Source organism: Quercus robur, chromosome 8 (genome assembly GCF_932294415.1).
Source record: "Quercus robur chromosome 8, dhQueRobu3.1, whole genome shotgun sequence".
Taxonomy (NCBI): Eukaryota; Viridiplantae; Streptophyta; class Magnoliopsida; order Fagales; family Fagaceae; genus Quercus; species Quercus robur.
In genome coordinates, this window is record NC_065541.1 from 48,387,423 (window position 1) to 48,415,132 (window position 27,710).

General features: G+C 33.3%; 2 protein-coding genes across 2 annotated transcripts; both read left to right on the forward strand.

Annotated features, from left to right (window-relative positions):
• Positions 1-323: 323 nt before the first annotated feature.
• LOC126696775 (ethylene-responsive transcription factor ERF023-like) lies at positions 324-1,004 on the forward strand. The gene has a single exon (XM_050393493.1). The coding sequence runs from the start codon at positions 340-342 to the stop codon at positions 907-909; it is 570 nt and encodes a 189-aa protein (XP_050249450.1). The 5' UTR covers positions 324-339; the 3' UTR covers positions 910-1,004.
• Positions 1,005-16,613: 15,609 nt separating this feature from the next.
• On the forward strand, positions 16,614-25,483 carry LOC126696778 (exportin-2). Its single transcript, XM_050393496.1, has 2 exons — positions 16,614-19,729; positions 25,026-25,483. Exon 1 carries the CDS (start codon positions 16,802-16,804, stop codon positions 19,727-19,729), a length of 2,928 nt encoding a protein of 975 aa, XP_050249453.1. The 5' UTR covers positions 16,614-16,801; the 3' UTR covers positions 25,026-25,483.
• The last annotated feature ends 2,227 nt before the right edge of the window (positions 25,484-27,710 follow it).

The window sequence follows — 27,710 nt, forward strand, 5'->3', positions numbered from 1 at the left end:
ATCAGAGCAGCCAACAAATTATATTATGTACCGTGTGTAAGAAACATATTTAATTTAATTAAAATAAAATAAATGATATTTTCAAAACACGATTTTATGATTTGTTTAATATAATTAACACGATGCTAATTATAGTAGTGCGTACGTAAATCAGAGTATGTATAACAAAACGTCAAAAACTGACGTATGTACTACGCCCAAATATCAATTCTTACCCAAGGGCATATCAGTAAAATCATACTAACCCAATCAATCTAACCTCTTCTTACGTATCTTACAAACAAATTACTATAAAACGTCATTTGACACACTACTCAAAGCCAACGGCTCCTAAAGTAAATGGAACAACTACCATACACTGAAGATGACACCACCACCACCACCACCACCACCACCACTAGCACCACAAGCACCGCCTCTCCTCAAAGCCAACGCAGCGGCACACGACACCCCGTGTACCGCGGAGTCCGAAAGCGAAGGTGGGGCAAATGGGTGTCCGAAATCAGAGAGCCCCGCAAAAAATCGCGCATTTGGCTCGGCTCTTTCCCAATCCCAGAAATGGCAGCCAAGGCATACGACGTCGCAGCCTACTGCTTAAAGGGTCGAAAGGCGCAGCTCAATTTCCCCGACGAGGTCGAGCACTTGCCGAGGCCGTCCACGTGTACGGCCAGAGATATTCAGGCAGCAGCAGCCAAAGCAGCGCACATGATCGCTTCGGAGATAACTAGGAAGAAGAACATTAAGAATAAGAAGAGCCACGTTGTTAATTCGGATGCCGATGATTTCTGGGCCGAGATTGAATTGCCAGAGCTCATGATTTCTTCTGGGTCATGTGGGTGGTCTTTTAACAGTGACGGTGCCACGTGGCCTGATGGAGACGTTGCACAATCATTCATGGCATGCCTCTGAATCTTGTTGACGCTAATGTACTGTTGGTAGGGCTCGTATATTTATGTGTGTTTTTTATCTTTTTCTTTTTTTATGAATAGTGTTTTTCATCGAAAGTACTGGTTATTGCTTTTGTTTGCTATTTCTACTTTTAGATATATATATGTACGTACTTATTTGTTAATTGTTAGAGAAGGGTTTATCGTCACAAGTACCCTTATTAATTTTGGGCATTCTAGTGCATTAATTTGAGCTCGCTTTGATGGGTTTAAAGCTGTTGAGATTTGTGTCCCTCTTCTCTCAAAATCAACAGTAAATGTTTTACAGAGAAACTGTAGAGATTGCTTCATAAAGGAAGTAGGTGCTCAAATATGTATAATTAATATTTATATCAATAAATGTATTATTTAATTAATTCCACAGCTAATAATAAGATGATAGGGTGTGGTTGATAAAACTATGTAAAAATGAAAGTGGACCAATCAAAATTCACTGCTCAAAATAAGTTGGAAAATAAATAATAATAATAATAAAAAGTTGTGGAATTTAAATTTCTTTTTCACTGTTATGATTAATTAGCTGCACAAAAATATGGTAAAAATAGTAGTTTTAGGAACAAAAATTATTCCAAATTTTTTTTTTCCACAACTCTAACGTAGCAGAGTGTTAATCATCATTTACACACTTTAAACCCAACATTTTTTTCACTAATTACACTACCATATCAAAGTTGTAGTAAAAAATTGTGAAAATTTTGTGATTCTAAACTTTTCCTAGTAAAAAATGCTGAGAGAGAGAGAGATAGAGAGAGAGAGAGAGAGAGTTGTTGCAGTCCGTGCGTGTAAAGCCAAAGTGCAATCGCTGTACAACCACCAAACGCATTTACCAGTTAAGTTAATACATCATTATCGTTTTTTTTTTTTTTTTTTTTTACCTGTTAAGCAATTTTATCTTCCTTGTCATGACTCATGATAAACGTTTTTACATACTCTATTAGTTGACTAAGATAGGTATATCTCAAGGAAAACCTATATATATATATATATATATATATTCTTGAGTCTAATTGAGTTCACCTTCATAAAGTCAATACTTAATTACATTAACGTGTTGTGATGCCTTTGATGGTACATTTGAACATAGAAGATTATGATATGACATCTTATAATTTGTGTATAAAATTATTGGCTAATTAATAACAAATATATATAGGAAAGAAACGGATGTGTTACAACTTACAACTTTCACGGACTTGACCTTTTCTTAGTGTTTAACTATCATTTGTAGCAATGAGTAGGTTTAGTACCAGCCGTGTAATTTTCTCGTAAGAACATATACATACGTCCCAAGTCACGAACGTTATAGAAAGCAAATTTGGGCAATACATTTTTCAAGGAAGATCCAAACAGGGCTTCCGTCATATGTTCTTCTTCTTTCTTCTTTCTTTCTTTTTCTTTTATTTTTATATTTTAAAGATGAGATAAAAAAAAATAAAAAAAATAAAAAAATAAAAAGAAGAAGAAGTTTAGGGCCCATTTGGATTGAGGGGAGATGAAGGGAGAGTAGAACGGAGTAGAGTTTGTTGAAAATAAACTAATTTAAATCATTTTTACTCTACTCTATTTTCCCTCATTTCCCCTCAATCCAAACGGACCCTTAGTCTCAAGAGAGAAATTATACGATAACGTGATATCAATTCATCCTCCCAGATAATATTGGATTTTAAAATGAAAATTTACAGTGAAATCCGCTATTCATATAAAATGAAAGAGTACATGGTTTTTTATTTAAAGAGTGTTAATAATTTTCTAACTCTGGAAAGTCTAAAATAATGTCATTTTTGTTATCATGAATTAGTGGTGAAAATTTTTCTTTTCCCTTATTCATCCGAATTAAGTAAAATAGTAAAAGAATCGATTTCGAGTTGTCTTACGAAGCCTCAAAAATCATGAATTTTTTTTATAAAAAAAAAAAAAAAAAAATCACTGTCTACATCCAACCTTATAGACATCGAACTAGTTGATTCGGGTTGGTTTGCTTCAAATCTTGATCCCAAAGGTAGTATGTCAAGATATCTTTACAATGGTATGGTATAAGATTCTACTAGAAAGACAATTTGTTTCGAGTTGTTCAAAGTGAATTTGATTACTATGAAAGTTTTGTCAAACTTGATGGACAATCAACTTCATGGCTATAGAATTAACTTGACTTGACACTTGACTCAATTTATAGCATATCACGAGTCGTCACAATGATGTATGATTTGAGGGTGAAAAGGATTAAAAAAAAATCGCTATTCAAAATGCTCAAAACACTCTATACCACCATGAAATATCTGAAAATTTGAAGTTTGAACCCAACTAGTGCTATGCCCAGTCTTGGCCTTGAGAAAGTATGACCCACCATAGAATCACATGACAAATTGAGAAGCACACCAATGTTAGTGAATAATTTAGTTAATTTTATATAATCATAATTTATGGATAATTTTTTTTTTCAAGAAATTAATTTAGTTTATATAAAATATAGTAAAAGAAAAGGAGAGAATGAGGACACATGATAAATTTTTTATTTTTTTTTATATAAGTTGTTAGCTATAATGGAGAATGAGATATTTGAATCTTGAATTTTTTCATTAAAAATATCAAAAAGTGTTTGTTGAATTACAAAACTCTTGATATTATAAATTGTTTCTTGGTTTACCTAAGTTTGCTTTTCTAAACCTATAAATTGGTCATTTTTGTCATTACCCCCTCTCATTGAATGAGAATACAATTCTTGTGGACCATAGAACTCTAATTTTAAGAACTAGATTTTATTTTATTTTATACGTATGACCTGGATTTTAATAACTCATGTAATAATTGATACATTTACCTAATATTAATTGGACAACTAACCATTTGTTTCTCCCAATATAATAAAAACCATTTGCTTAAAAAGATTTTTTCCCCCTAGAAAAAAGGTCGGGTAGAACCACAAAAAGAAATTCTATTTTTCTAGAAAAAAAGAAAAGAAAAGAAATTCAAATATATGCATTTTATTTGAATAATGGAGAGTGATAATGCTTTATTTAATATAAAATTGACCAATAATCAAAAATTGGCCTTGTGAAATTATCATCCATTTAAATTTCTCAACATCATTTAAATAGACATGGAGACATTTATTTATACCATTAAAAAATTCATATGGCATGTCATGTACATGTGTAAAGTTTGAAAATTATACCCAAGGTTTACAAATATGTGAAAGTATTTAGACAGAGGGAAGTGGTTATTGGTTAACACAAAAAGTTGTAAAAATACCTCCTTGATATTAAAAATAATCCATATAAACTATGTAAAATCAAATAAATATCACGTGTCTCGTAAATCACATCTAACTAAAAACAATTCAAAAATGGGATGGGAGCTTATCCTATTCTCTTGTGTGGTATTGAATAGCTAAAACAAAATTTACTTCCTCTTCATATTATGAGAATATGATTGTACAAGCAAAACCACCACTTTAACAAATTTATCTTTCATTTATTTTAAAAGTACGTAGTTGCAATTTTAGTGCCTTAAGAATAATATAGCAATTGAAAGAGAGTGAACTGAATAAAGTTTAGAGTTTTCAGTTGCAAAACTGTGACACTCAATTGAATGGAACCTTCTCGATGAAGAGGAGAGGTGGTTATATATAGCTAGTGCCAAGAGATTATTTCTCTCACGGTGGACTAATCGCAATCCACAGAAGAAGTACTGGAAAAAGGCAAAAAATATAGATAGAAGAACTAGGGATGACAATAGAACAGGACGGGTTTGGATCATAGGCGTTTCATTTCTGTCCCGTTGCCTCTTTGAATGGTAAAAATCCATGTGAAATGGGTGCGAGACAAGCCGAAGAAAATCTGCACAGGGCAGAGAGTAGTACGGGAGGATGGATCAACATCTTTGTCATCCCAAAGTCAATCACACTGTCATGTAAAAGTTACAGCACTAATTAAATCAGCTGGGCAAACAGAGGCCCGCAAGAACATGATCTATTACACTCAAATGAGGATACACTTGCTTGATTGGACAATGAGGCCCAGTAGTAATGTTGTGTATAAGAGAACTGAAGGGTCATCACTGTCATGATTGTGATTTGTGAAGGTTCTAGCTGCACTTACCATTATAGTTCATCAAACTTTTTCTTTTTCTCTTCCATTGGAGCTTTCAAGCCACGAAAATGACCACGCGTTTCCAGCAGGGATATAAATTCAACAGACAAAGAAGCATAAAAAAAGGTTTGACAAGACGTGCTGCTCTCAACCAAGAAAAATGAGCCAGCTTGCAATCAATCTCCGATCTCTTAGTTGAGCAATCTTAGGCACAATTTTTTTTTATTAAAACATGTTTGGTATTCGATATTTTTATAGATTAGTTATTTGTTAGTTTGGTTATATTTTTATTATAAAAAATAATTATTCCTAATGAAATTATTCATTAAAATAAAGAATAATTATTCTTCTTTAAAAATGATTATAATAACTATTTCTTAGTAGATGTAATAATTTAAAATTGATCCTCTAACTTTTAGTTTTGTTATTTTAGTCCTCTAACTTTTAATCGTTGCCAATTCGATATTTTGTTAACCATCTGTTAAGTGTCTCTGTTAAATGAGCAAAACGACGCCGTTTTGGCTTTTTTATTTTTTTTATTTTCATAATTAAAAGAAATTAAAAAAACTGTTATTATAAATAAATTATTTAATAATAATAATAATAATAATAAAACCGAAGTTGAAGAAAGGAAAACTTTGTCTGTTTGGGTAGAATAAAGCAAAGATAACATGAAGAAAGGAAAAGAACCCACGTGCTTGATCGATTTTCGGATGCGAGTTGAGGAGAGTCACGGCCTAGAGAAGTGATGAAGTGGGAAGAGTCCTGAGCTGCGAAGAGAAAGTCAAAAAGGTAGCTTCCGATTTCAACATTGCTAGTGTTTGGTGGCGGTGTCGGTGCGATTTCACTGGATTCAGATAAAGCTGTTAACTTCTTCACAATCACTTGCATCTAGAAATCAATCAAGCACGCGGGTTATTTTCCTTTCTTCATGTTCTCTTTGCTCTATTCTACGCAAACGGACCGAGTTTTCCTTTCTTCAACTTTGCTTTTTTTTTAATAACAATTTTTAAATTTCTTTTAATTGCGAAAATTTAAAATAAAATGAGAGCCAAAACGGCGTCGTTTTGCTCATCTAACGGAGACAATTAACAGATGATTAACAGAATACCGAATTGACAATAATTGAAAGTTAGAAGTCTAAAATAACTAAACTGAAAGTTAGAGGACTGAAATGAAAAAGGCTGAAAGTTAGAGGGTCAATTTTGGATTTTTGCCTAATTTTTAAAATTAATATATTTTTAAATAAACAATATTTCATATACACATAACAATTATATAAATAAATAACTCATCTTTCTCTCACTTTTAAAAAAAATTATTTTAAGGAAATATAATTGTATGAGTAAGATAAATCCTAAAATAAATCTTAAGTTTTATTATAATGTTACAACTCATAACCAAATTTATGAATAAGTTTAGTTATGGACAAAATTTAGTTACAAAATTGGTTGTAACCTTAGGCTACAACCTTACTCAATATCTTTTTATTGGAGGTAAATTTTGACAAATCCACCAATTAATTATATATTCTTCTTATATCCTTCATGTATGCAAAATTTCTAGAAAATTGATTGTACCCTTAGGGTACGACCTTACTCAATATCTTTTTATTGGAGGTAAATTTTGACAAATCCATCAATTAATTATATCTTCTTCTTATATCCTTCATGTTTGCAAAATTTTTAGAAAATTAAAAATCAATAACTATATCATCAATAAATTGTTTAAATTGTAAGTTTTTGTAATATAAAATTATGAATAAAATAAAACCTTATAGATCATATAGTAAATAATATCTTATTAACACAAAATTTGACATGCGTATTAAGAGTATAAAGAACATGCAATTCAACAGTTGAATTTTCAAAATATGGAGTAATTTTTATTTTATTGAGTAAGGTTAAGCTACAACCAGTTTTGTAACTACAACTAGTTTTGTAGTTTTAGGTTACAATCAATTTTGTAACTAAATTTTATCTTTTAAATTATAATACATTTTAAGTAATAAAAATTATTATTTATGTCGTAATCTTCATTTAGTGTACTAAACGTGCCCCAAGTTGAAGAACAAGTTTTTATTACTTCTCATTTACATGTATTATTGATATTATTTTATCTATACTGTTTATAAGAGGATTCCTCTCTTTGGACTCGACTTTTATATGGTTCAAAATACCCCTTAATCTTACGTTTAATAGGGAAAAAACTTGAAGACAATCCGCTAAAAATATATTTCAACTCCATTTAAAATACCTACAAAATAGGATACTCTTTTACTAATCCATATCTTTAAAACAAACTTATCTAATTTTTTTTTTTTTTTTTTTAATAAGAGGGAATTAAGACACTAGACCAAAAAAAAAAAAAAATGCTCAATGCATGCGCAAAGCGCGCGTAATGAGGCTAGTTATTTATAAGAGTGTTGTTAATAGGTATCTTTAGGGTAATTGTTAATAAATTATTTTATGAAATTTTTGCACAACTTTCATGGGAAATATAATTTTTTTTTTAAAAACTGTCAATTTTTTTTTTTCCTATAAAAAATTTCTAAAAATATTTCATAAACCAATCTCCTTAATTAGACTAGGTCATCCGTTAACTTTTCCCTATTTATAATTAATAACATGTTATTTGTGTACTTGTATGGTATGAGCAATGTTAATCACACAATTTTTTTATAACATTTTTTACAATTTATTAAAATGACAAATAATATTGAAATAACATCATCTCACATTGTATTATAAAATATAAACATCATCTCACATGGATATTCAGACCAAGCAGGTAAAAAATTGTTTTAAAAAAATTAGAAACAAAATTGATGCTGATATGAAGGCTATCGATAAAAGGGTTATCTTTTTCTTTTTTCTGTCTTTCTTCCTCCCAATAACTGGCAGGTCCGAGGTTTTTTTTTTTAAAATATATATAAAATTGGGTGATTAGGCGGGTGTGAAAATTCTCCGCCTAATAAACTCAACTTAAACACATTTTTTTTTTAAATTTCCCCGTGGCTGCATGCTATTGGATAAGGGGATTTCATCTTATCCCCCAATCAGCTAATTCACCTCTCACTCTTTCATTTTCAAATTTTCAAGTATTTACTTGATTTCTCCACCTCTTAGCTATGCGTCTCCAGCTCTCCACCATGTAATCACAGTTACATGGGTCGACTCATGTCTCACACCTTTGTAAGTGCGCATGCCATGAGTCGGTAAAAATATTAGATCGAGTGATGATTTGACCCTCATTTATAAATTGGTAGTAACATTTAAATTTTTGCATGCTTGGAAGCACCTATGGTGCATTCCAAAGCCATCCTAAAATCTAAGAATGTGTTTGGTTCAATGGAAAATGTTTTTCAACCATAAAATATATTCAAGTGTTTGATTGTGTTATTAAAAATACTTCAAAAAAAATTTTCAAGTGTTTGATTTTATTCTTGAAAATGTTATGGAAAACTCATTTTGATTATTTTCTACTACTTTTTTACATTTCTCATCTCCCAAGCTCATATATAATTAACAGCCGCGGGTGGTAATTGGGTGGCAGACAATGAGTGGAGTGGGTAAATAGTAGAGGTTTGGCTGATAAGTTTTGGGTGAGACACAATGATTTTTGGAAAATAAAAGCGTAAACTAATTTCTACTATAAATGTCTTTATTTTACGATCAATCGAAAAACAATTTTCGATTGACCTTTAGTTGCTCCAAACATCTATACTAAAATGCATGAAATATTTTTCGTCAAATCCAACATGACCTAAGTTGTCTCGGTAGGTGCTGCTGAAGGATATGAAACAGAGTATAAATAGGAGAGGTCATAAAAATGTAAGACCCTCGTGTTCTGGCTTATTGCAAAGAATAATGTATTGAAAAAAAAATCCCCCTACAAATGATAATTTTAAAATACCTCATGTATTTTAATTTTTTAGTGTAAAATACATTTTTGTTCCTCTAACTTCCATATTATTTTTCCCTCTCCCTTTTGTGTGTTTGTTTTTAAAAATAAAAATAAAAAACTTCCATATTGTTATACATCTGGTCCCTCAAGATTTAATTTAAACAATTAATATCTTTATATATATATATATATATGATGATACATATTTCATTTATGAGGTATGAATTACATCAGATACAACACAAGAGGATCTGGTTCAAGAAGTCAGGCCTTTCCTCTGTCCATATGCAGTAATCATTGGTCCGAGTATTGGTTTTCTACCAATTTTGACAATATTAGTTCAGTCAAGTTCCATCCGGTCAGTACACATGGAGAACCAGATCCTTGTATATCCTTATCGATTCCTCAAAAAAAAAAACATTGAGTACACAAGCAAAACCAAAATGTTAGACTATTGAGCACAAATGAAGGGCAATTTTAGTACCATGCAAATGCAAATATAATGAGTCGTGGCTTCCCTGAGAACCATATGTTTTAATATTTTGTCAAACATATAATGAGCATATTCCAAGTAAAATATTGGTGATGTGCATGGCTCATGAACAAGAAAGCTCCAATGCAATCCAAATCTCAAATTAAGAGAAATATCAAACTAAAATTGATGCATCAGAATAAGGAACATTACTAACTTCTAACACTCAAATATCAAAAATATGGGTTAATCATGCTTCTTTTCCTTTTTTCGAACTATCAAACAAAAAACAATGGACATTTTCAAAACTCTATAAAAACATGTTTGTGGTTTTGTGCAAGTTCACTGTTTTAACAGAGATATGGAATCAAACGTGTGCAAAATAATTAGATACTGTTAGAGCAGTGGGGTTTTGGCAGGATTGGAAGGGGACAAGGAAAAAGAAAAACAAGTGGGAGGTGGATGGGAACAATTAAATTCTCTTGTTTGGTATACAACCAGGGTCGTCCCAACAAAATTTTGGGCCTAAAGCAAAAAATTTATATGGGACCTTTTTATTTGTAAACATTAATTAAATAAAATTATATAATACTAATTAAATTAAGACTAATTTGATGTAAATACAAAAATTGATGAATAATACTAGCTAAACTAAGGTTAATTTCATATAGAAGATTGAATATTATAGTTGAATAAAAAAGAACTTGCTTTAACTTGGATATATGATTATGCATAGTTAAGTACAATTGTAATATAAATTTTAATTTTATATATTCTTTTTAAGAGAAAGGGATAGATAGATATTATTTGGTGTGTGGCTTAGTAGGAGATTAATCATCATTGATGATTTATCACATTTGCAGCATTTTATTTGAAACATCTTAGGGTTTCAATTGGGTTAAATTTTTATTGGTCTCCTATTTTAAAAGCCTTGTTAGAAATGAAAAAGAAAAATACTAAAAATACTACAAAATGTTCACAATAAATGTGATTATGATTGTAATTGATGAATTTTAACAACTTAATTTATTTGTGTTTGAATTACTTTTTTATATGATCGGTGATATGTCAGTTAAATCTATACAAAAATTTGTGGTATCTTTAACATCACTCTTTAAAAAAAGTACCAATTATTTAAAAAATTATTTTTATAAAATTTTGGGTCTTTTATTAAAGGAAAAGGAGATGGGCCTTTTTTTTAAGTAGGAAAATTTTTTATTTGTTGTGGGACCTTAGGCCTAGGCCTAAGTTGCCTAGGCCTTGAGCCAGCACTGTATACAACTAGTAAACATTACTAACTTCTCAACTATCAAAAATATGGGTTAATCATGCTTCTTTTTCATTTTTCGAACTATCAAACAAAAAACAATGGACATTTTCAAAACTCTATAAAAACATGTTTGTGGTTTTGTGCAAGTTCACTGTTTTAACAGAGATGGAATCAAACGTGTGCAAAATAATTAGATACTGTTAGAGCAGTGGGTTTTGGCAGGATTGGAAGGAGACAAGGAAAAAGATAAACAAGTGGGAGTTGGATGGGAACAATTAGTACTATTATTATCTTGTTTGGTATACAACTAGTACTATTATTATCAGTGTAATCATACCGCAGAAATCGATAAACAAAATATTCCAACACGTGAGTGAATTTTAACAAAAATAAAAATCAAATACCAAAAAAAATGCATAATTTTTGTCCCAACGGTTCATATGATTGACTCTGATTGAAACAGAAAAATTACTAGGTCTATACGAAAGTTAGAAACAAGTAGCCACAATCTACCTAAAGTTGTGAATTTGTTTGCGGTAGAACTCGAATTTTAAGAAAGGATGTAAATGATTATGGAGTCACCCATGCATCAGGATAGCGTATGGTGGTTCCTTTGTCCCACTTGATGTTCCTGTAGCCTTCTGTCTTCAATTTTTTTTTTTCTTTTTTTCTGTATCATTGAGAGGCTCCTCTAGTCCTTTACCCTTGTGGGCCTTGTGTAGTGATGGGTCAATTTCTTTGTTTTGACTTTGGAACCCAAAAAGGATTCTCTCAATAAGTTTTCACAGTAAAATTTTTAATTTTTTTAATAAATGAAAGTGTTCTGTCATTGTAACATAGATCGTACCTCTTCTAAAAAAACAAAAAAAAAAAAAGGTACCAAACTCTAATTTAAAATCTGGCTCTACCAAACAAATCTTCTACTCTTTTTTTTTTTTTTTTTTTTCCAATTATTATAGAATCTTCTTTTAGTTAACTCATGTCATGTTAAATAGTAATTCCACAATATTTTTTTTTCTACATTTAAGGTAAAATAAGATAATGTTTATATAAAAGTTTATGGTTCTGCCACATCACATGTTAATGCATATTTTCTTTTCTTTTCTTTTTACATTTTTTTGTCATTTTAGGTAAATACATAATTATACAAGATAACAATTTTGTCAAATGTCAGTAATTCATGTGTTGTATCCTAGACATTAAAGATAACATATAAGAAAGCTATACCAAAACAAGCATCGTGATGCTATGTGGTTTTTTTTTTTTAATAATGTTATATTTATCATTTCATTAATTTCATCCTAACACATTAATTAAAAAACAAAATGTAAGAAAGTCAATTTTTATTATTTTTTTAAAGAAAAGAGAGAGTCAGTTTGATGTCTCTATTTATAGATAAAGGAAACAATAAATTACTAGACTTTTACCTTCAGTTTTGACAGAGTAGATTATAGATAGCCTATCTTAGCGATGTTGGGCTTAGGTTGTCCGCAACTTAACTCAGCCACAAAAGGTTAGATCATGTGGGGCCCTGCTGTCCTTGGGCTTAAGAATCGGCATGTCCAGCCCCAAATTCTGGTTTGCTAGGGCTAAGTCTAGCCAACCAATGGTACAAAGTTTTTGTATGCCGGTTGCCTTTCTATGTGGACATTTTTTAGCCACAACTTGTGACTGAGTTGTCAACACTAGGCAAAGTAATTGTGCAAAGTGTGCTTCACATTTGAACCTTCACTTGTTAGTAAAACTCCAATCTCTACGTCATAGTCAATATTGGTCTCAAACTTGAACTATGATTGCTTAAGAAAAATAAAGTATCCATACTCACCCACATAACACTCTAGGTGTTGACATAATCTCTATTAACTAGCACATTATAACCATGTGTTGATCTTAGTTTTCATAAGAATATTTGAGAATAAGGTTATTTTTATTAGGAAGCGATCTTACTCTCAGTCACACAGGTGAAATATGTTAAGGGTGCTCTGCAACTCTTACACTTCAATCGTAAGAGTTGCAAATTTTCACTAACAATTTAATTATTTAGCCCCTAAACATCAAAAAATAAATATTCTTATACCAAAGTGATAGTTTAAATTAAAAAATGTATATTAAAAAAATGATTGTGCACTTCATATGACCATCACAAATTTTTTTTTCCCATTAAAGTTAATTCTCATTGTCTTTACTCCCCAGTTATCCTTAATTCCTCATATGTGACTCATGATTGTATATACTTTAGTCTTATTCTGTTCAATGTGTTTTTTAACTCTCCATCTTATCAACGCTTTGAGATAATCTATATGAATAATTTAATTGCTTAAAAATTGTTTTTTTTTTTCTTCCCTTATAAGTCTGTATTATCCATTATAATAATGATTATGTACTCTACCAATGTACTTATGCTTTCATAATAAATCAACACATGTGAATTGGGTGTTCCCAAAGTGGATTTCGTGTGACAAATTTCTTATCCAGTTCGTTTCCTCACAAGCTGAAATTAAAGCTATGACTTCAACATCTATAATAGAGTTAGCAACAATTGTTTGGATTCTTGATAGGCACAAAGTTGGTCTTCTAATGGTTTGTCAATCAGTTTCTATGTTTTCATATATTTCTTCTACAAATTTCTAAAATTCGTTACATATTTGAACAATTAATCCTAAATATAAGACTTGTGATCAAATAAGATGTTTTATTAATATCTGTTTTAGTTGAAAAAAATTAATGAATTAATCATGATGTATACATTTCAATTAATCCTTGATAGGATTGAGTCGTGAGTTTCATTAATGGAAAAATATACCATGTTACGGGTATATTACCTCCCCTTTATAGTTGGTGGGTCCCACTCAGCTGTGAGGGAGATGATGCATATACCCATAACAGTAATAGGGTATACTTCCTCTTCATTGACCATTGTAAGAAGGACAAAAATTAGGTACCGTACTTTAAGTGCTGTTCATTAGATTCTCCTCTTAAGATTTAGTCATGTGACTACTTAACTACAAAAATACACTTCCATCTATGAAAAAAATTTATATGGCAGAATCTTAAAAGAGAAATTTAAGGAACAGTACCTAAATACTGTATCTAAGTCTTATTCTCGTAAGAAAAGCCAAAATAAAAATGGTGTTAAACTAGTTGATACTTGATAAGTGATGTACGAGAGTCGAGTATGGGTTGGGCTAGTTTACAAAGTATCTTAACGCAACCAAATTAGATTGGGGCTTGCAAATAAAATCTCATTCAAAAATCACTGGTGGGCTTTGGTACACTTTGGGCTTGGTGAACAGCCCACTTGACTCTCACTCAACCCATCTACAAAGGCCTCAATCAAATTGAAAGTGGTGTTCATTAGATTCTCCTCTTAAGATTTAGTCATGTGACTACTTAACTACAAAAATACACTTCCATCTATGAAAAAAATTTATATGGCAGAATTTTAAAAGAGAAATTTAAGGAACAGTACCTAAATACTGTATCTAAGTCTTATTCTCGTAAGAAAAGCCAAAATAAAAATGGTGTTAAACTAGTTGATACTTGATAAGTGATGTATGAGAGTCGAGTATGGGCTGGGCTAGTTTACAAAGTATCTTAACGCAACCAAATTAGATTGGGGCTTGCAAATAAAATCTCATTCAAAAATCACTGGTGGGCTTTGGTACACTTTGGGCTTGGTGAACAGCCCACTTGACTCTTACTCAACCCATCTACAAAGGCCTCAATCAAATTGAAAGTGGTTGTATCTCCAGACTTCAATACAACAAAATTAATATTTTTTCAAAACGGAAAAAGAAACAAAAAAAAAAAAAAAAAAAATATTGTGCAAGTTATTTCGTGTTCCGGCCCATCAATATATTCTACAAAAATCAATCCTATGCCCCATAAGGAATTTTGGGCCCTCGTTCGGCCCTTCTTGACTCCCACTTATCTAATCCTGCGTCAAACTACACTTATCTAATAGTTCTTACTTTTTAGCAACTATTTTTTGCCACAGCTTTCATGTCGGTATACTGTGAGTGGTCTATCTTTTTTTTTTTTTTTTGAGAAGACTATCATTTTTATATAGATTTTTTTTTTACTATTCACAGCCTGTCACTTGAAAAATTTAAAGCCCCAACTTATAGGAAAAAACTATGCGTCTTTGAGTTTTATTTGGTGGAAGGAAAAGTAAAAGGATAAAATCAATTGGTTGAATATAAAATATATTTTGTTCACCATACAAATTTGGTAGAGATGGAGAGTAGTTTACTATTATATATATATATATATATATATATTTTGAATATATATTTATTATTAAAAATAGAAAAATGTCAATGTGGGGTCTTTTCATACTTTTATTTCTCAATGATATTTTATTCCCTCTTTTTTTCCTAATTTAGAAAGGGAAAAATGGTTGGTTTGGTTGGAAAACTTCATCCACATCCATTTTCTTTCCAATTAAACTATGAAAAATCACATTTTTCTCTTCATTCTCTTTCTTCCATTTTTCATCATATTCATTTTTACCCCAACAAAATAGAGTATAAAATTAAGCTAAGAGAAACATAACTCATCTACACTTTCTCATATTTCTAATAGAAATGTCCAAAACTTCAAATATCTTATCAACAATTAAATTAATTTTTATAAAAAAAAAAAAAACAACAACTCAAAGCTATTGCTTACCTTCCATAAATACGAATCAAGATTTGGTAGTGTGTGCAATTGTTCTTTTTTCTCTATAATTTTTTTTTTCATTTTTTTAACATTTTTTATTTTAAATTTAAGGGTTAAGATTAAAAACTACTTGTTTATTTCTCGCACCATTTCGCATTATTTATTTCGATGAAAAACCTTATGAGAATATAAATTTCTACATTTATCTTTATTTGATAGCATCAAAAAACGAAATAGTTTATTAGTTTTACAAGTTGACAATATGAAATACCTTATATGATTAAAAAATTATTTTTTCAAATCTCACTTATTTAAAGTTTCTTCTACCATATAAAAAAAAAATGAAATAATTTTTAGGGTAAATTCTACAAACCACCCCTGATGTTTGTGATAATATCAACTAAGTCCACAATATTTTAAAACCAATCAATTTCATCCTAAAAAGACAATTTTGTCCCTTAAATTTAAAAAAAAAAAAAAAAAAAAACTAAACGTCTCTTCTCTGAGTTTCTCTATCTCAAAAGTCAGAACCCTCTCTCTCTCTATAACGCCAAGGTCGGAGTATGTTGTTTAGGGCGCGATCCTGATAAATGGAGGTTGGTTAAGGCCCATGGTTCTGCCGTAGGTCTTCCAACAGAGGATGACATGGGCAACAGTGAAGTTGGTCACAACGTACTTGGGGCTGGTCGCATCTTCGCTCAAGGGTACGCCTTCTCTTCTTCATCTTCAATTCAAATATAGACTAATCATCCAATGGGCTGAGGAAGAAGCTGAAGGATTCGACGGAGAGTTTCAATAATCTCCGGCAACAGTTCTCGTCGGAATATCGGGAGACCGTACAACGCCGGTACTTCACCGTCACCGGCAAAAATCCCGACGACAAAACCGTTGACCTTCTTATTTCCACAGGTCAGCTTTTTTTTTTTTTTCAGATAATTTTCGAATTTTCTGTTGAGATTTTTAGGAGATTTCATTGGGAATTATGTGTGTTGTTTGGCTTGGATTTTTGCTGTTTTTTTTTTTTTTTTTTGGGTTTTTATTGGTTTTGAAAGAGATTTTTATTGGTGGTGTTGTTGATGCCGGTGACCAAATCATGGGCTTCACCGTGGCTAAGTTCCATTACAGATAGAGTTCTGAGATGGAGAACTCAGAGAAGAGGGGGGGAGAGGAAATACAAAAAGTAACGGCGTTTTTTTATTTTTATTTTTTATTTAAGTTTAGGGACAAAATTGTCTTTTTGGATGAAATTGGTAGGACCAAAAAAAAAACCATTGTATACAAAACAAAACCCTTCGTCCGTAGACGTCTCCTTGACACTTTCCCACTTCCAAAATTTCTCTACGTTTCCCTCTTTTCATTTCAAAAATCTTCTCCACAAACCACCAAAAACCCTAATATCATCAATAACCAGGAAACACTCAAAACCTCTGAAATCTGAAAATCAATTTGGATTGCTATGGAGTGGAACCCTGAAACCTTACAGTTCCTCTCCCAATGCTTCCTCCACACACTCTCCCCAGCCCCCGAGCCCCGCCGCCTCGCCGAGTCCTCACTCTCCAAAGCCGCCGACACTCCCAACTACGGCCTCGCCGTCCTCCGCCTCGTCTCCGAGCCCTCCGTCGACGAGCAGATCCGCCAAGCCGCCTCCGTCAACTTCAAAAACCACCTCCGCGCCCGATGGGCTCCGGCCTCTCCCGACGAATCCAACCCTTTCATCCCCGACTCCGAAAAGGCCGAAATCAAAGCCCTAATCGTCCGCCTCATGCTCTCCTCCACTCCCAAAATCCAATCTCAGCTCAGCGAAGCCCTAGCTCTCATCGGCAAGCACGATTTCCCCAAATCCTGGCCCACATTGCTCCCGGAGCTTATTGCCGAGCTCCAGAAGGCGTCGCAGGCCTCCGATTACGCCTCCATTAACGGTATTCTCGGCACTGCTAACTCTATATTTAAGAAGTTTCGTTATCAGTATAAAACCAATGATCTCTTGCTTGATTTGAAATACTGTTTGGATAATTTCGCCGCTCCTTTGTTAGAAATCTTTCTCAAAACCGCGGCTTTAATTGATTCCGCCGCCACGGTCAGTCCCCCGGCGGTGATCAAGCCGCTTTTCGAGTCTCAGAGGTTGTGTTGTAGGATTTTCTATTCACTGAATTTTCAAGAATTGCCCGAGTTTTTCGAGGACCATATGAAAGAGTGGATGTCTGAGTTTAGGAAATATCTAATTACTAATTATCCTGTGCTTGAGAATAGTGGGGCTGATGGGCTAGCCATCGTAGATGAGCTTAGGGCTGCGGTGTGTGAGAATATTAATCTTTACATGGAAAAGAATGAGGAGGAGTTTCAGGTGTACTTGAATGATTTTGCGCTTGCAGTTTGGAGTTTATTGGGGACTGTGACTCAATCTTCGAGTCGTGATCAATTGGCCGTGACTGCGATTAAGTTTTTGACCACGGTGAGCACGAGTGTGCACCATGCTTTGTTTGCGGGTGAGGGAGTGATACCGCAGATTTGTCAGAGTATTGTGGTACCGAATGTGAGGTTGAGAGAGGAGGATGAGGAACTCTTTGAAATGAATTATGTTGAGTTCATTCGGAGGGATATTGAGGGTAGTGATCTTGATACTAGGAGGAGAATTGCATGTGAGCTTCTTAAAGGGATTGCCACCAATTATAAGCAACAGGTCACTGAGATAGTTTCTGCACAGATTCAGCATTTGTTAACTTCGTTTGCTGCAAACCCAGTTGCAAATTGGAAGGATAAGGACTGTGCCATATACTTAGTTGTCTCCCTTGCTACTAAGAAGGCTGGGGGTAGTTTGGTCTCGACAGATCTTGTTGATGTTCAGAGTTTTTTTGCTTCAGTTATTGTGCCAGAGTTGAAGGGTCAGGATGTGAATGGGTTTCCGATGCTTAAGGCAGGTGCACTGAAATTCTTTACAATGTTCAGGAATCAAATATCAAAGGATGTTACAGTTCAGATTTTCCGAGATTTGATTCGGTTCCTTGTTGCGGAATCGAATGTAGTTCATTCTTATGCTGCAAGTTGTATTGAGAAACTGTTGCTGGTCAAGGATGAGGGGGGAAGATCTAGGTATACTGCAAACGACATTGCTCCATTTTTTGTTGAGCTGATGACCAACCTATTTAATGCCTTCAAATTTCCAGAGTCCGAGGAGAATCAATATATAATGAAGTGTATCATGCGGGTTCTTGGGGTAGCAGAAATATCTTCTGAGGTTGCTGGAACTTGCATTTCTGGACTGACCTCTATTCTCATGGAAGTTTGCAAAAACCCAAAGAATCCAATTTTTAATCACTATCTGTTTGAGTCTGTGGCCATTCTTGTCAAGCGGACGTGTGAGAGGGACCCCTCTCTTATATCAGCTTTTGAAGCAGGCCTCTTCCCTTCCCTCCAGCTGATATTAGCCAATGATGTAACTGAATTCTTTCCTTATGCATTTCAACTGCTGGCTCAGCTTGTTGAATTGAATAGACCACCCATTCCACCAAGCTACATGCAGATTTTTGAGATTCTCCTATCACCTGAGTCATGGAAAAAAGCTTCAAATGTCCCAGCACTTGTGCGTCTGCTTCAGGCCTTCCTTCAAAAGGCACCTCATGAGCTTAAGCAAGAGGGGAGGCTTATCAAGGTTCTTGAAATATTCAACACACTTATCTCATCGACTAGTACAGCCGAGCAGGGCTTCTATGTGCTCAACACTGTTATTGAGAGTCTTGAATACAATGTAATTGAACCCAACATTCGTAATATTTGGGCTATCCTTTTTGGACAGCTCCAAAAATGGCGAGCAGTAAAGTTTTTGAAGTCTTTTTTGATACTTATGTCACTCTTTGTAGTCAAACATGGTTCTATGAAGCTTGTAGATTCAATGAATTCTGTTCAGGCCAACATATTTTCCGTGATTGTGAAGCAGTTTTGGATACCTAATCTTAAGCTAATCACTGGAGCCATTGAGCTTAAGTTGACTGCAGTTGCTTCAACCAGGCTTATATGCTTTATAGGTGAATCTCCAGCTCTTTTGGATGCTGCAAATGTTGAACTGTGGGGAAAAATGCTGGATAGCATTGTTACTCTCCTTTCACGGCCAGAGCAGGATAGGGTTGAGGAGGAACAAGAAATGCCAGATATTGCAGAAAATGTGGGTTATACTGCTACCTTTGTCCGTCTTTACAATGCTGGGAAGAAAGAGGAGGATCCTCTGAAAGATATAAAGGATCCAAAGGAGGTTTTGGTAGCATCATTGGCTGGGCTTTCCTCCCGATCTCCTGGGAGATACCCCCAGATCATCAATCAATATCTTGATCCAGCAAATCAAGCAGCATTACTTCAGCTTTGCAACACTTATAATTGCCAAATAGTTTGAGTAAGTACTTATTTGAAACAATTTCCTCACTTTTATTATTTTACTATTGTGTTGCAACCATCATTAGTACATGCAAATGTTTGTTTTGATTACTATTAGGAATACTTGATATTTAAAAAAAAAAAAATGTAAAACACAATGGGGCTTATGCTGAGTCATTTGTAGACTGAGAGATCTGTTCAGATACAGGAAAGCTTTCGTTCTTGTTTCATGTTGCCTGATAGTTACATGCAACCATTATGTATATTGTTATTACACAAACTATGCATAGTGTTATGATATAATCAGCATGATCCTCGTATTTAGTGCATTGGTTTTCTTCTCCATCCCTCTAAAAGTCTGAGTTTTGTGAAAAAATATTTTGTGATCCTCTCTTTTCCATTGTGTACTCCCTGCCCTCCTGTTTCTTTCCCAGTAAATGGCTAAACATTTTTTATTAGAAAAGATAGATATTAAGAGAGAAATCAAATAGTACAAATGAAAATTTCTCTAGAGAACATGAATCCTCATCAGATATTTAACATCAAATTTGAGAGATTGACAAGTAGAAAATGAACTAATTTTCTAGAGACATAATAACATTGTATTGAATCCATGAATCAGGTGTGAAATGAATCCCTGTATTATGATTCTTGTGATGTCCCAAAGGCTAGCTTTCATCTCTTTGGCTGTCGTTTGTATTGTAAGCATAAATTAAGAAAGTGAAGTAAATTGGACTTTTAAACTGTATGGTAGAATGAATAAGTTGTCTAATCAACATTAATGCTTATAAAAAGTGAAACTTTTAGCTTTTTTTTTTTTTAGAGTTACAAATTTCAGCTTCAAATTCTTTTGGTTTAACTTAAACATGGAGCAAGGGAATTGTTGTAATTTAGCCACCCTGTTTAAGTGTTTATATACTTACTAACTGCATTATTCTGTTTATCCACTCTTTTTTTCTTTCTTTTTTGATAAGTATGTTTACTCATTCTTCATTCTATTGATAATAGTAGAGAATAGGAAATAATAATCGAGAAGTTGTCTCATTTCCTTAATGATATGAGAAATAGACGTTTTAGGTTTACTCCCTTACATGTTCATACCTTAGATGAAGATCTTATGACTTGAGAATTGTGGCAACTTTGGCCTTTGACTTTACCTGTCACTCATTAAATGCTAAGATATGCTCCCTTGGGATTGTGGATCAGTTACATATGGTGGTAATTGCATGATGAACATAAGTCTTGCTTTTTCTAAAGAGATGGAGAGTTTATGGTAGCATACTGTTTTGTTTGAAGTCCTACTGGGATTTGAAGTAAGGTGCAAAATTTTCAAATATAATCCCAGTTAGTGTATTTTCTAGTGAAATTTATTATTTACTGATATTCTTAATGAAGCTTCCCTAACATTTTTAGGACAGATGCATGCATACAAATAAAAATTCTTGACTTCACCCCTAGATTGTAAATAAATTAGTTTTGCCTATTTAAGGTATAGATTGTAAATATGGAAATGAGGATAGTACATTATTTTGTTTGTAGGAGCTATGAGCCTGTTTGGATAGGCTGTTTACAAATCCTTAACGTGCGTTTTAGACAAAACATGATTTGCCAAATCATTTGGCTCCACAAAATCAGCATGTTTGCGTTTTCAAAATCCAGAATTTTCACGTTTGCAAAACACTGCGAAGCTTTGCCTCTTCAGAAACACAGATGGGCTAACTGCTATTTTTTTTTCCTTCAGAAAATCAAAATAGCGCCAATACGATAAGAAATAGCGCCAATACGATAGGAAATACCAGCTTTATCCCTTCCCCCATGTATATCTCCTCCTTTATTTTCTCAGTTAGTCTATACTCCTCCATGTATATCTGCTACTCTGTTCTTTCAGTCTCCACAGGCTCTCAATTCTCTGTTCCTAATTCTGCTTCGTTCTTCATCTTGCTTGCCCAGTAACAATTCTCCGTTCCTCTTCTGCTGAATTTATGTTATAGATTTGGGCTTTTTACTGGTGGGTTACATGATTGTTTGAATTTGAAATCAAAATTTTAGAACTTATTTTGGCTGAGAGATTTGTTGCTGCTGCTGTTTTTGTTTCTTCATGGGTTGTGGATTTATTTGGGTTTTTGGCTGCTTTTGAGACCTGCCCATTTTGGGTTTTGATTATAATTATTGCTTTATATTTGTAGACACATAGATATCATTGGAATCAGACCCCTGTGTTTTGTTTTTGGTGGGTTGGGAATAAATGGATGAAGGAGTTTTCTTTATTATGTTTCTCATTCAAGAATCATGATTGTGTTTATGGGCTTTTGATAAAAATTCAATTTTTAACATTCTTTAGTGATAAAAAGCTTAATGGGTATTGTAAATGCACTTCCATTATAGTGTTTGTGTATCCTCTCTATGCGAGGTGGCCCTCTGTGTTTGACAGATTTTGGAATCTATTTATGTGTGCTGCTGGGGAGTTGAGGGTTAGAATGTCTATCTCTATGTGCTTGTAGTGGGCATAGTTCTGATAACAAAGGGGAGAAGAGCAAAAATACTATTTATTGAAACTAACAATTTGCTGTTATGGAGAAAATTTGGAATGATGAAGAATTTTACTTGTGGTCTTTACCAAGAAGTCTGCTATCATGTTTGTCAGCTTTTATATGACCAGATATTGGATACATCTTTTACATGAACCATATATTTCAATACACGTATATGAACCATATATTTCAATACACGTATATGAACCATATATTTTAGGTGAGTTTGTAGAGTTGCACTTGCCCTTGGAAATGGGTGTTTTTCCGATATTTCAACTTTCATGGCTTTTAGACAGAGGGATTATATTGTTAAATTTAAAAATTTGCAAGACCAAAATCAAACCTTTTAAAATTGAGGGACCAAAAATGCAATTTACCCTCAACACTAAATAGTGGTAGTATAATTATAGTTCTTGAAGCAAACAAAGGCAACAAATATAAACCTACAATTGATATTGCTCAAATTTGAGCTTCACCAAACTTTACAAAGTGCAGTGTTAGAACCTTGATGACAATGCACTGATCTATTGCTTTTTAGCTTCATTTTACTCTAATACACAAAAAATGCATAATCATCTTGCTCATTTAAGCATCAATGAAAAACCAAAAAAAAAAAAATGATACACATGCATACACCTCTAGGAACAAAAGCAAAAGCACTACAAACAGCCATAACGTTGTTTGTAGTACATGTAGGCTTTTACATTGCTTTTATTATGCTTAAGCGTTGCTGAAGACGGCATATTTGAAATGCTGGAGCTATTTGAAAGTATTGAGTTTGTTTTCGTAGATACCACTGAGTTTTCACTTGTTACTTACAAAAGCTTCTGTTCCGACTACTATAATTGTTTCTGTCGTGTACATGAGCTGCCATATCTCAATTTGACTTCTTGATGTTGGAATTGGATTCCAGATCAGAGTGGTTGTGTCTTATAGGAAGTTTAGCTTTTATTTGAGAGGTTAGACTAATTTAAGCCTTAATTTGATTCTCTCTTTTTTACATTATCTTGTCCATGGTGTTTTGTGCATTAATCTCAAGCTGAAGATCTGGTTTTATGTACTAGACTTAATGTCAAGTATCTTGGGGGCAGTGGCTGTATGTGGTATAATCTTTGTGTGAGTGAAAATGCAGGTACTTCGGAGACTATTAGGATGTGTATCTCAGTTAATCAAGTTGTTGTAGTAAATTCTTCTTGAAGTGAACTTGCCATGTTTTTTAATGATGTGGTTTTCCTAATCCCTCATAATAGCTTGGAAGAGTAAGCTCCCTTCAGCTTGGTTGGGCTCATAATGGCTCCCTGATTGGGTTGGCCTGGGCCCAATATCTAGCACAATTTATAACACTTGATATTGTGCTGGAAACTAACGAAAGAGAGTATCCCATTATTGTGGGGTTTTCACTTTTTTTGGGGTTCAATTTCTTTCTAAGTTTGTTACAACCCAATAAGTTTGATGGTGTTTGTGATGCACTATCCTACACTTGAAAATGTGCATCATAATTGTTTGTTTACGAGACATCTTACTATTAATGAAATGAGTCATAATTTTCATAGTTTTCAATTCACAAAGTGCTTTCCAAACTTTAGAATTAATTGCAGATTGGATTAGCAATGTTTTGAAATTCTATCAATACACTCTGTTGCTCATAACTCATAAGGTAAGCTAAGTTTTTGCTCGTACTATTTTGGATTCCAGTTTTTGCTCATACTGTTTTGGATTCCAAGAGTCCTGTTGCCCCACCTTGTTATTTTCACCGGATTGTGTACAAGTATTAGAGGGAGAAAGAGAGAGAGGAGACATACCAATAATCAGTACTGTCCAAATTTTTAATAGTTTGGCTACTAGGTTCTAGGAACCAGAGTGGAAATCAGACCCCCAGGGTACCAACAAGGCATCTTTCCATTTCTTTGTGCCATATGAGTATCATTTGAGCTGGTTAGTGGAAGGTTGTATAGAGGGAAATTTTATTGTGGATTGGTAAATTACACATGCATCCAATAGCCTTGAACTTGTGATCTCACTCTCTATCCCCTTTTTTATTGGAGGAGGGAGTGCATTTGAGTTAGAGCTTTTTGCTAATACAACTAACTGGAATTAAAAATTATTAAAAATTTCTAGATGTGGCCTTTGAGCTTTCGATCATAATTGATGTGATTCATTGCATTTTGCATAATAGTTGAACTCCATTAGTTTTGTTTTCAGCATTTTGTGAGCCTTCTCTGTTTTGTTTTTAGCATTTCGTGAGCCTGCTCTGTTTTGTTTTTCTTACTTGCACATTATCTTACTAAGATTTAGATAATATATGACTAGGTGCTCTACAGATGTAGCTTTGTGCAGCCTTCCTAAGCTTTATATTCATTGGCAATAGCTCTGTAGCCAAACAAGTCAATAAGCTTTGGATCCATATGTCATAATTTAACTTTGATGTTAATTAGCTCTGCACATTTGTGAACAGCCTATCCAAAGGAGCCCTATATCTTCTTTGTTGTTATTGAGCTGGCAACGTTGTTGACACCCATAACATGAGAATCCTCTTTTGTACACTGAATTGTTACTTGTATCTGTATTTATTTGTTAGGCTTGTGGCTTCTGTTATTTATTTACTCGTGCACTGAACTCTCAAGCTGGTCTTATGCTGGCTTGGTAGAGAATTAGGTTGAAATGTTCTTCAATCTTTATTTACTAGTGTCACCCGTTCTATGGTTGTCCTCTCTACTATATATTTCGTGCTTTATCTTTTCGGCCAAGAGGATTATCTTATCATCCGATTTTGCTACCTTACAGGATCTTATCAGCAATGGAGTGGGGTTATTTTTGGTCAATGTTTCAATGAGTCATCTTCAGCATGCTTGGTGATCAAATGGTACATTACCGTTGCAGTCAACTGGTCTACATGGTAGCAGCATCATTTGATTGTACAATCTCACAAGATCTTACGCCATAGTGAGATGTGGAATTTTTGTGTGAACTGTTTTCTTAGTCAGATTACCATGCACAGCAAGCAGATGGTGATTCCACAATGTGGCTCCCTGGGTTTTGGGTTTTTTTTTTTTTTCAAGGGGCCTCCATCTTCCTGATGTTTTCATGGTGTCATGTTTAGCCTACATTTGTCAACAAATTGTAGACTATATTGCGATCAACCAAGTTATATTAGCTTCATTATACATGTATGCGATAGTGTCATTTTTGTTTCAATTTTCAACGAGTTTTCCAATGGAACTATCAGCATCTTTTGTGATTAACATGTTTTAGCTCAAAGTAGGGTCTTAAAAAGTGGCAAATGTTGCATGGGAAAAAGAATACCCAACAAAATCTAGGCAAAATTCATGGCCAAGAACCTTCTTCCAGGCGGTCGGATTAAGATACAAATCTTCTATTTTACTTTTTGTGTTTTGTTTTATACTTTGATATATCATGTGTTTGAATTTTATTTTTTCTTTTTTAAACTTGAGATAAGGAAAGTAAAAAGATACGGGTCAAGTGTCTCAAGTAATTGAGAGCACAAAATTATTGAACTCCTGAACATTACTTTGTCCAAGGGAATAGATATATCATTTTTTTTTTTTTCTTTTTGAGATGGTTAAAAATATATGCATTAATATACTGTTGATTTTACAACTCAAATCCCTCATTTCCTTGTCTTCCAAGCATTTCGTGTATGGAAGCACTTCGTGTATAGAGAGTTATCATCTTGCCTACAATGGCAAGTGGTTATGAATGTATCAGTTGGTCAATGGACCATTTAAACTTTCTTTAAATTTTTGTTCTTTTTTCTGCTGAACTTTCTTGAATTTGTTGTTTCAAAGCTGATGCTGACTTATAATGATCAGGCTTAGCACTTGATATTAATTAGTATTTCAATTTATGAGATGTGTTGGTGTTGACCACTTGGTCATTGGTCCGGATTTGCATGAGAATTTATGTGGGTAGATCTTATTCGGTGCTCCAAATGGGGTGTTTACACTATTTCATGTTCATTTTCATTCAATTCAATTTGGTTTATCCATTTTCTTTTGTTGAGCCCGATGTTATACGTGGGCCAATTGCCCAATAAATCTCTTCCTTGGCAGTTCTGCTCGGGGGCCCACAATGTAGCTAATAAGGGTCCTTTTCATTTGGTAAATCCATCTAGTTGTCTTTGTTGTGCACTAGTGCTGGGCCTGCTGGCTCTGGTCGGGTAATTTTATAAGAGATAACAGAATTAGTTTATGAAATATTTTATTGAAAAAAAATCCTTGCTTTTTTGACAGTTTTTTTATATTTATCATAAAATAGTATTAAAACTTTCATAAAATAGTCAATTAACAAATGTTCTAAAGGCATCCATTAACAGGACCCATTTTATAATATGTTAGCAGGTGTTTGATTGGACTCCTTAAGGAGGAATCGAGTGGGTCTCATTGCATGGAGAAGTAGTAAAAACAAATAAATAACTACCTCTTTAATTGAATGTTGTGATTCTCCCAAAAAAATTGATCAATTACAAATAAAAATTCAACCTTAATCAATGTACTTCAACAGTTAACTGGATTTTTATTATGGTTTAAAATTATGCATAAAAATATAGGTGTAAGTGACTTTTTTATGAAAACTATAAATTAATAATTATGGGAGCTTTGGTAATAAGTTTTCACTTAAAAATAAATTATCTAACAGTTTTAATACGTTTATAATAAGTCAAGTATATTGTATAATTTGTAATGTTTAAATTAATATCTATGACTTTTTTTAATGACATAAACACAATTGGAAATATTAAACTTTTATTATATTACATATATATGATAAGGGAGGGAGTCAAGTTAAGACCACAAATGGGCTCCCCCCATCCCCCAAATAATTTGTTTACTAAATAATTTATATATTGTCATTTTACTTTCTAAAGATTTGTAAAGTTGTGATTTACAACTATGTTTTTGTTGACTTTAATTCAATGTCATATTTGATTGTATTTTTGTTCAATTATTTCCCTGTATATTTGTGGGATTTAATGTAAGGGTTGAGTGTGAAAGTTTGGTGAGGAACTGTGAAGACAGTGAAGTTCGCGACTTGCTCGCAACTAGCTTGCAAGTGGACAACCCGTGAAAGGTCATGTGAGAAGCACATGCTGGAATTTGAACAGTCTTTTGCCAGGCTATATTTTGCGAGTCACTTCGCGACTTAGCCAACCCTCAAGTGACTCGCAAAACTCTCTGCTTGGATGTTTTTAAAGAGTGTTTTCCTCATTTCTTTACCCACACTATATAAGTCCACATTAGCCATTAAATTGTAAGGAGACTTTCAAAAAGAAAACCCTAGTAAAACACTTGAGAGTTAGAGATTGTAAACCCGCAATTATCTACACAATTTCTCTCAGTTTTTCTCTACTCCTACCTCTCCAATTACAAATCCTTGAGAGGTTCTTAGCCCAAACACTTACATCACCTATTCTGAGTGTTGAGAGAAGTTTTGGTGCGTGTGGGGAGCATT

Excerpts from the sequence above, each read along its gene's own strand:
- LOC126696775 (XM_050393493.1), top strand. The coding sequence starts at position 340 with ATGGAACAACTACCATACACTGAAGATGACACCACCACCACCACCACC.
- LOC126696778 (XM_050393496.1), top strand. The coding sequence starts at position 16,802 with ATGGAGTGGAACCCTGAAACCTTACAGTTCCTCTCCCAATGCTTCCTC.